General features: G+C 38.9%; 1 protein-coding gene across 2 annotated transcripts; it reads left to right on the top strand.

The window, feature by feature from the left end:
• Positions 1–613: 613 nt before the first annotated feature.
• Positions 614–8982, top strand: arl8 (ADP-ribosylation factor-like 8). 2 transcript variants are annotated; one of them, XM_039789648.1, is made up of 6 exons: positions 616–1031; positions 3152–3212; positions 3310–3457; positions 5003–5086; positions 5249–5400; positions 7163–8982. In XM_039789648.1, the coding sequence occupies exons 1-6, from the start codon at positions 986–988 to the stop codon at positions 7209–7211; spliced, it is 540 nt and encodes a 179-aa protein (XP_039645582.1). In that variant the 5' UTR covers positions 616–985; the 3' UTR covers positions 7212–8982. The 2 variants fall into 2 exon arrangements, with proteins under 2 accessions (XP_039645583.1, XP_039645582.1); XM_039789649.1 differs by lacking the exons at positions 5003–5086; positions 5249–5400; positions 7163–8982 and adding an exon at positions 3554–3795 and having other exon boundaries at positions 614–1031.
• The last annotated feature ends 1809 nt before the right edge of the window (positions 8983–10791 follow it).

The following is a 10791-nucleotide window of genomic DNA, read 5'->3' as shown; positions in this document are numbered from 1 at the left end:
TGTACAGTTTATATACTGCTCATAAATGCTAAGGAGACTTAAAGTGTTGCCTCACTTTCATCCATGCACATGCAAACAATACTCCCATAAAAGAAAATCTGTACCAAATTATAAATCATAATAACCTCTGTTTGTCATGTCTTACTGTTTTGTGTTATTATGTGTATATTCTGTTACATCAGTCTGTCTATTATGTTACCTTTTGTACTATGTCCCATTGCACTAATACCAAATAAAAAATAAATAACTAATATGTTGCTTTTAGAACAAATGTCCAGCTCTGTGCATTGAAAATAAAACAAATAAATAAGTAAAAGTAATAAGTAAAATCAGAAAAAAAGAAAAAGAAAAAAATCAGAAAGTACAGTATAAATGCAATTTGTGAATGGAATTCAAATTAATAATTAAATAGATTTTGCCGTATAGTGCCTGCTACCCAGTACGCTTTACAATATGTGTTATTAGGTGTATATTTACGTCTGCTCCCCTTTTAAAAGCCTTCACTCTTTAAAAGTGTTGTTTTTTAAAGCTGCTTTTCAAAAAAAAGGTCCAACGCGTAACACGGCTCGACGTCACCACGTAGTCGGAAGAGAACCGAATAGCTGGGGTTGCTTTTTTTCAGCGAACCACTGCCAGCAGCCAACGGGCAGAAGAAGACGTGCGAGCAGAGTTAACACAGTGCCGCACTTAACACCCAGTGTTTATACGGTTTGTGGAGGATTAAACGTTAACCTGAGCCGCTCGATGATAATTTACCATATCTGTGTTACCGTACACCATTGCATTCCCGCGTTAGCTGCGTTTTAGTTGTAACCGGAGCGCATGGAGTCCGCATTCAAAAGGTCGGTGAGGTGTTTTGCGGACAAGAGACCATCCAGCTAATGTTAGCTAGCCACGGATTGTACTGTGTGGATTTCAGAGTGGAAAAGCTCAGTGCTGCTGCCCACTCTACTGACGGACGGACAGACAGACATCAACCTAAACAATGGGCCTCATATTTGCCAAACTGTGGAGCTTCTTCTGTAACCAAGGTGGGTGTCGGTGAATTTGTTACGGCTCACCCCCCGCTAGCCACTCAACCGAGGATAATACCTGTTAGCCCGTTAGCATAAAGTGAGCAGCAAGACCCATAATAACAGATGGGAGTGAATTATCTCGCTGCATCTCTGTGACTCTCCCGTCTGAGCTGTCTTTGTGTAACTCGCACGTCAAAACAACCATTTAAACTACAGTTCCCCATCTTTATCAACCACTCTAAGACGGTAAGATTAGTTAATCTGTTTTATCAGGTTGTCAACCAACATGATTAACTTAGCTAAGTCACAGTAAGCCTCCGAGAGCGTATTCATCCAGTTGTCAATCACTTTCCAGGACACATCACATAACGTTCCCCTGACTTTGTTGAAAGCTGTTTTAATGTAACGTTAAATGTTCTCATTTTTCTCTCAACATTCTCGTCATTTTAATATTGTGCACCTTGTTTCACATACAAATAATGATTCAGCTGAACAAGTATTTACTTGATATTTGGTCAGAAAGTGAAAAACAAAGGGATGGCAATAACACTAAACTCAAAGAAGGAACATAAGGCATGGCAAAACTCTTTGACTCGTGTGTATATTGTGAAATATTCCAACAGTGGACAACGTTTGTCTTCTTATTTTAAACTGCATATTACATATTGAGGGTGTGTTTTATGTAATGAGTCTTCTCTAATCTGATGTAAGGTAATACGTGTTCAACTTCATTTAACTGGTTGGTAGAGCAGTTTTCTGCCAATATGCGAGTATGTTTTTTTTGCTCTTATGACGGGATAGGAAAGATAGTTTAAGTAATAAAGGATCTGGTGTTGATAATGTAATATTTAAATTATAACCAACTGAGCAATTTCATATTCTGCTTTACTGTAATGGTAGTTATCATCATTAGATAGTGAAGTTATATGAACCCTCTTGTCTTAATTCCTTTGGCCTGTGTTACATTGATGCCTGGCCCTGAGTACAGCAGGTCTCCTACTTTCATTCCCTAATTCCTGGAAAATTACGCTGTTCCTGGTGTAGCATTTTATTCACTTTTAAGAGATTACAGACACAGTCTGTATGTTAGCAACAGAGTATAGCTAACTACATGTAATCAACAAAGTATCAGACCAAAAGGACTGGTGCTGGTAATTGGCAATTTCACTTTAAATGTGTCTTTATGTTTTACTACTTTATTCTCTTCTGAAACAGTTTGCTGTGTCACCACTTTGCTTAGAAGACCAAGACATAAATGTCAAAGAGACTTACATGCATATTTTCTTTTTCTTTTTTTCCCTGGAAATATTGCTTTATAAATCTGCAGAAGAAACGCATACTGTTTTAGAAATTAGTAACCAGTAAGTGTTCTGCTTAGCTATTTTCAGGTAATCTACTGGAATAAATTGACTGTAAATATAACATCTCAGTTACATAATACATACTGTATCAAAGGAATCTGACCCAACCTTGGGGTAGATGTGATGGAGTAACACATTTCCATTCAATAGTTTACTGAAATGTTTTCAAAATGGGACCTTTTTAAATAAAAAATAAATAAAGTAAGGAATTTGACAGTCAGTTGGGCTGTCAGAATCGTCACGGGGGTAGCTCCTCTCCTGGGAAGCAATAAACATGAAACATCCTCCAAAACCTAGTATGGTGCACAGAGACTATCAGAACTGCGAGCCCTCTGACCAGACTTCCTTCCTCCTCAGCTGCCAGGGGCCTCAAAAGGGCGGAAAAGTCAAAACACTGAAGTGGGATATTTTGGCATGTCTGTGTCAGCTCTGGTTCTGCATTTAGTCTGTTATGTTTGTCTGCTTCACGGCCGTCAAAGCCTTTTACTGTTAGCTGGTTTTTATGAATGGGAAGAACTTTGTGTTGTTTTCAGCGTTGCTGGGGGGAAAATAGGTCAGGAAGGTTTGAAATAAGTTCAGCCTGTATGATTTTTAATACTATGAATAACATGAATGCCTTTTTATAGACCGAGATCAGATATAGTTTATGACATACTCATTGCCACACAGTTTTTTTCAGTGACTGACAGTGAAGCGAATTCATTTACATGAGTGTTTTCTTGATAACGATGTCCTCCTTGAAGTTGTGTTACACTGTATTTTTTTTTTTTGCAGAGCACAAGGTGATAATCGTCGGACTAGATAATGCAGGGAAAACCACCATCCTCTACCAGTTGTAAGTAGTTGTATTGATCAAATTTACAGTTGGAACCTACTTTAACATAGTTCTCCTTCTCCAGCAAAAACTCACTTTATGATTCTGTTTTATAAAGTCTGATGAATGAGGTCGTCCACACGTCACCCACCATCGGAAGCAACGTGGAAGAAATAGTGGTGAAGAACACTCACTTTCTGATGTGGGATATAGGAGGGCAGGAGTCTCTCAGGTCCTCATGGAACACCTACTACTCCAATACAGAGGTGAGAAATACAAGCAACACATTTTGTACACTGTGTACTACATTCTAGCAGAGGAGAGCAACAGAAGTATTGACCAGCAGCAGGTTTTTTTTCCAGAACGTGGCAGCTGGTGTGTTTGTTCAGAGCACAGACGGCAGCAGGGGCCGCCCAAGTCAGAGGTCACCCTTTCATAAAGGGGCCTATCTGAAAAGCAAAGCGAGGGTCAGCCTCCGCATTGTTTTAGAGAAAGGAGAAGAAGAACAGCAGAGTTATGGCAGAGGCGCAGATGTGTGTTGAAGAGAGGTCTCTACAGAACCACACGGATTAAACTTTCCTGATGTAGCATCTGCCATGACATGGTATATTCAGCATGGGGTTAACCCGCATTTGACCATTCATCCCACACAACAGGTCACAAGTAAATACAAGGCCACAGCCATTCACACATGACCTGACTCCTCAACTCTTGTTCTCTTACACCTCTCTGCTAAAGAGCTGAAACGATTGGTCGACAGACTGAATATTATTTGGCAACTATTTTGATAATTGATTAACCGTTTCTATAATTTTTCAAGCTTCTCAATTGTGAGGATTTGCTTTATTTCTATGTCTTATGTGATTTGTAAACTTAATGGCTTAAGGTCTTTGACTGTTGGTCAGACAAAACACGCAATTTTGAAAATGTCCGCTTGGGGATATTTTATGGAAAATTTTTGTTACTGTTTTCTGGAGCTGCAACACAAACATTCTCTCGTTTCAACTTCTCCGATGTGAGGATTTGCTGTTTCTTTGTCATATATGACCGTAAATTGAATACCTTTTTGAGTTCTGTTGGACAAAAACAAGCACACTAAAGATATTACCACGGACCTGGAGGCATTCAGTAAATGCAATTTTTTTTTTGTTTAAAATATTTTATAGACTAAAAGATTAATTGATTTAACTAAGAATTTGAATTGTTAGTTGCAACAATAGTTTCAGCAGTGTTAAAAGTGTGTTTGTTTTTTTACACTTGAGAATTGACATGACAGATTTTTTTTGCCTAATCCTCTTACAAAAAGGTAATGCAACATATCAGAATAGTATGCACTAATGTACGCAACCTGTATTTGCAGTGAAGAAGCTTAGATTTATGGCAGAGAAGCACTAAATATCCATTACAGTAGAGTTACTAGGACCCCTATGGTTACTATAGGAGCCATATATTGTAGTAACCCTACAGTTACTATGGTAACATCACTCTTTCGTTCCACGGTGTCAGACTCATGTAGATTCCTGGCTGGGATTTGTGTCATGTTGGATAACGCGCATGGTTGAAATCTTTTCCTGAGTCGTTTGGGTTTAAATGGCGTCTCTGACACCTCCCCAACATTAACGTGCCTTTGGTCTTTTGTCATACAGGGTCACTCTCTCTCATTCAGAGAGGGGTTATTAGCATAGCAGTCACCAGTAACCATTGTGGAGCCCTTGGCCCGGAAATGCCCACCCGCTGTGATGCATTTCATTGCTGTAAAAGTCTTTTTGAAAAGAGGTCAGTCTGTGTGATTTTTGCCTCCTACTCTGCAGTTCATCATTCTGGTGGTGGACAGCACAGACAGAGAGAGGCTGGCCATCTCTAAAGAGGAGCTCTACAGGATGTTGGCTCATGAGGTAAAACACCCATCTTAACACATCTTTGTAAGGCCGTAAAGAAGCCCCTGTTTTTTCAATGGACTGTGATAGACTTTTCCCACCCCGCTACATTGTTTACAGCTTCAAAAGGTGGCAGAGAGCGTGGTTATGGTTTCATTGTTCTCTGTGCTCTCCCCTCAGGACCTGCGGAAAGCAGCTGTGTTGATATTTGCCAATAAGCAGGATATGAAGGACTGTATGTCTGCAGCAGAGATCTCCAAATACCTCACCCTGAGCTCCATCAAAGACCACCCCTGGCACATACAGTCCTGCTGTGCACTTACAGGAGAGGGGTAAGGAACATCTGTTGATGCTTATGTATGTGTGTACTGAGTGACACGGTTTCCAGGATTTCAATTAATTCAATGATTTGACGTTGATATAATTCCATCAAGATCCCAACCCTGTCCAACTGCCAAACGACCTAGAGTTATGCTCACTTTACAGATGTTTTTAACTGATCTTATTATAATCAGTGGCATGTTTTTATTAAAGGCAACAAAACATGAGTATATAAAAATGTAACAAAAGACAAATGTATTGATTAAAAACGTGGACATAGAAAATGTCACCATTTTTAGGTTCGAGATTTGATTCAAAATCGATTTTCGATCCAAAATGATTCACAGTGTGTAAATGTAGTTACCTTTCCCATGTGATTTCAGTAGTCCTACAATTTAAAAGAAAAGAAACAACAAATTAAATGTAGTTTGATATTACTTTATATGTCAAAATATACAAAAATAAAAACATCTGCAACTAAAAACTATTTGCCAAGCTTTGGCCAGCTTTCAAATACATTTAATTCAAGTATAAAATAAAACTGTTAAATAAAAAGAGCTTTTCGGTCAGAGTTGGGTGGGAGTTTAGAGCGTTGAAAGAGTGCGTTGGTTGACTGGCATGCTAGGTACTTTAGGTTGTTGTTCGTCCACGTCTTTAATGTTAATCTCTGGGTGATGGCGTACCATGTGAATTCTCAAGTTTGTGGTGTTTTCAAAATACTTCACTTTTGCTTTGCAAAACCTGCATATAGCATGATTCCTATCAAGTTCCGTCTTCCCCTCAAGGTTATAAAATTCGAAATGTGCCGAAACTCTCGCCTTCAATGAGGATGGAGCAGGTTGAATAATTCTTTCTGTGAGGTTTGCCATTGTTTGCGCCGACTAAACTACTTCTGCTGCACTCGTTCTTCTTTTGATTATGACAAGAGTTCCCATGCGTCAGTGTGAATTCGACGCAGCGCCGGCTATGGGAATGGCGAGCTAAACTCATTTCAGGACAATAGTATACACGCCATTACAAAACGAAAATAAAATATGAATAGATTTTATTGCACACCCCTAATATTAAGGCAACAACAAGATGTTTGTGCACACACTGTAAGTAGGATAAGAAGAGAGGAGAATAATAGAGAGATACAGTAATGTGCACTAGAAAGACATAATCAGAAGTATAGAAATATATCCATCCATTATCAAGTGATAGGGTTATGAAAGTAATATTTTAATCAATATCTTTCTTGAATCAAATCACATTATGTTGCAATTCATGCAAGATGACATACAGATATCAACCATGAAGTTAAACACATGAGTCCCCAGTGGACACTGGGCCTGCACCACTACAATAAGGTACACCGCAAACATATTGTGGCATGTATTTCTTATTTTAATCTACCATATTGCACAATAATATGTGCATTTACTGCACCACTTGTGAACAAAAGTATAATAGATTTAATAAATAACACATAGGCCTCTTGGACTTTTATTTCACACATTTGAGATTGAAACCAGCCTTTAAGGGCTGCTATGAGTTCTGTAAACCACCAGATGTCACTGCGTGTGCCGAGTTTAAAGCCCTGAAGCTTCACATCTTTTCTCAACACAAACAGGAAGATAACGCCTCGTTGAGCTGTATCTGCCCCGCACTGGTATATTGTAAATATTTAGTGCAGCCAGGGGAAGAAACTGCCAGGTATTAACTCCATTTGAATAAGAGTTCTGTCTAAGGTTTGTCCACTTTTCCACTGACGCATCTTCACTGTTTTTCCAGTTTATGCCAAGGCCTTGAGTGGATGACCTCGAGGGCTGGACTCAGATAGCCCCTCCCTCAGCCGCCGATGGTCTGACTACCTGCACCACCCACACGGTGGCAACAATCCTTACTGGCTTATTGTTACTTTTTATTTTTTTAATGACAAACTTGGACTTCGACCTCTGGAGACGGCACAAGACGGAGGGGCATGGACACCTTCCACAGCTTAATTGTTACAGTGGAAACTGGTGTCTCTCCCAGTGGATGGTAACGTGACCAGAACTGATGAACCCATCTGGTTATCTAGAACGAGACTTTGACAGTAAAGGAGGAGAAGAGGATCATTTCACTAAGTTAAGAGTATGTCCAAGTGCAAAGCAGGGCTGCACTGGACATGATTTACACTACATACATATCATGTTACGTCACACCATATCATATCAAGAGAATGCCATAGACATCATGTTGGTGCATCTCTATTATTATTATTAGTATTATTATTATTATTATTATTATTATTATTATTATTATTATTATTATTATTATTTTCCTCTATATAAGTTTGATCATGTTCAGGTAAAAATTGACAGGACAAACAAAGGGATTACAAGCAGTATTGTAAAACCAGTTGTGAATGGTGGTACTAGGCAGTGTTTCAGTTCTCATGTTTGTTTTTTTCGTTTTCATTTTTAGCACAGGCATACCACACATGATTTCAGTTTCATAAGCTACATTGTTGGTGGTTATTCTCACACTACAGCCTGTTGGAGCGGTATCGAAATGTGGTAAAATATGAATCTCCCTTCTTTATTAACTTTGAACCTGTACTTCAGAGTTTTGGCATGCAAACGTTTTCTAAAAACGGACCCTTACTTTAGCCATTTAACTAATTTTGCAAGGCATTGAATGGCTGAAACATTATTATTTAAAATGCAAGTTGCTCCGTTTTAATAACAGTATTTTAAATGTATACACTATGTTTTGTCAATGATGCATTATGATTGTTTGCTTTTATAGGGAGTGCAGGTTTGCTCATGGCGAGTTAGCATCTAGACCCGTTTTGTATTAACAGATGATCACTGGTGCTCTGCAGGTGTATGTGACTGATCCACTGCATCCTTAACATATGTCTTTAATTTTCTGCAGCCATTTTGGCACATATTCCACTTTAAACATTTTGTACTTTTTAAACAAAGGGATCAGAATAAGCCACCATCAAAAAGATGCCACACATCTATGGGGAAGTTGTTACTCGTCATCAACCATCCTGGACTTGAAGGTTCAGGGGTTTAGTAGCATTAAGATGATCTTTACTTAATATTTTGGCCATCATATAGTTACAATAATTGAACCTCGGCCTTAATTATGTTGTGAGTGTCTGGAGGACCGTGTATGAATTTGTTTGCCCATAATTTTTTTTTTTTTTTTTTTTTTTTACCCTTGTTTTATTCTTTACCCAGTATAAGAATTCCTTGAACTTGGTAACAGATCTATGCATGTGTCACTTTGAAACCATGTCTACCTTTTGCAAGTTCCACAGTGGCCAAAAAGGAGGAGGTGCATGAGTTTCATCGAATCAAAACCGTGACATCTTGGTCAGGAGGTGGCTCTGGATCTCTAGAGTATAGTTTGTTGTGGGACAAGGTATTTTTACACTAAGAGGGAAAAGGGTGAACTGTGCAGCCCCCAGACTCTTTGCAGCATTAAGGTTTGCAGCTTTTGCTTTGATCTCACAAAGCAAGGGAACTGATCTTGTACTGTCAGTGTGGTGGTGTCCAGTCTGGGTCATGTACTGTATTTCAGTTTTCTTTTCAATAAAGGTTTGTTTTTAACTTTGAGCCTGAATAGATGTTTCTTTTTCAACATAATTGAAATACAAATAGCCTACTTAACATGTACTTACAAGCTTGGGCCAAAATGTTACCTTCCTGCCAACTTTCCACTAGAATAAGTGCCCAACAAGGTGATTTTAGTGACTGTTTAGTTTACTGCCTCTGATGTGCTTGCCCTGGTATTCTTACCAATCTCATACCCCCTCTCTGTCCTGCAGGACATTCTAAACTACATTTTTATGGCATACACTAGGACCTTTTTATGAATTTTCTATGACCTACTATACTTGACATTTCATGACGTACTATACTATGCACTTTTTATAACCTACCAATATCACATTTTTGACTTTCAACATAACTTGACTTTTTTTTTATTAGTTTTCCGACATATGACTTTTAATGATATTTTTTCGACATACTATACTATGACTTCAGTTTTTTTGAATACTATGACTATTTGCGACATACTATGCTATGACTTTTTTATTACTTTTTTTGGACCTACTTTACTATGACATTTTGTATTTTTTTATGTACGATCTATGACTTTTTTATTACTTTGTTTTCGCCATACTATACTAGGATCTTTTTCAATATACTATACTATGACTTTGAGTTATTTCTGACGAGCTATACTGTGACATTTTTTTATTTTTTTCAACATACTATGACTTTTTGAGGATTTTTTCGACATACAATACTATGACTTTGTTTGTTTTTTTCGACATACTGTACTATGATTTTTTTCAACATACTATATATGACTTTTTTATGACTTTACTTTCGACATACGACCTATGATTATATTCACCATTTATGACAATTTTTTTTTCAACAAACTATACTGTGACTTTTTGGTATTTTTTCCGACATACTATACTATGACTGTTAGATTTTAGCCCACAGTATGTGAGGCTCCAGGACTGTGTGTCTGATGTGGTGATGAGCAGCACAGGAGCACCACAGGGTACAGTGCTCGCTCCTTTTCGCTTCACCCTGTATACAGCGAACTTCAGGTACAACACAAGCAGCTGTCACATGCAGAAGTTCTCTGATGATACTGCCATTGTTGGGCGGGTATCAGAGGAGAACGACCAGGAAAACCGGGAGGTCATCTGGGATTTTTTTCAACTGGTGTGAGTCAAACCACCTTCACATCAACACTAGCAATACAAAGGAAATGGTGGTTGACTTTCGCTGGAGGCCTGCTCAGTACTACACCGGTGAACATCCAGGGTGTCGACATCGAGATGGTGGAGACATACAAATTCCTGTGTGTTCAACTCAACAATAAACTGGACTGGTCCAAAAACACAGACGTCCTGTACAAAAAGGGCCATAGCCGTCTCCACCTGCTGAGGAAAATGAGGTCCTTTGGTGTGAGCAGGACATTTTATGGCTCTGTGGTTTCGTCTGCAATCTTATATGCAGTAGCCTGCTGGGGAGCTAAGAGCACAGAGAGGGACAGGAAAAGGCTAAACAGACTGGTGAAGAGGGCTTGCTCTGTTTTGGTCTGCCCTCAGGACACCATAGAGGAGGTGAGGGAGAGGAGGAGGTTGGCCAAGCTAGCATCAATCACAAGAAACACCTCTCACCCCCTGCACAAGCTCTTTCAGCCGCAGACTGTTGCACCCTCAGTGCAAGAATGAGCTCTACCGCAGGTCCTTTATTCCAGCAGCAATCAGACTCTTTAATACAACATTATAATGTAGCACTGCTAGCTGATTCTACAACATGAGCTTGACAGTATTCTGCACTATGCATATTTATTTGTTTATTACTCTCTGTCACCTCCTACTGTGCATTATGTAA

This window comes from Perca fluviatilis, chromosome 22 (genome assembly GCF_010015445.1).
Source record: "Perca fluviatilis chromosome 22, GENO_Pfluv_1.0, whole genome shotgun sequence".
NCBI lineage: Eukaryota > Metazoa > Chordata > Actinopteri > Perciformes > Percidae > Perca > Perca fluviatilis.
This window is presented reverse-complemented; position numbering and strand designations above follow the sequence as displayed.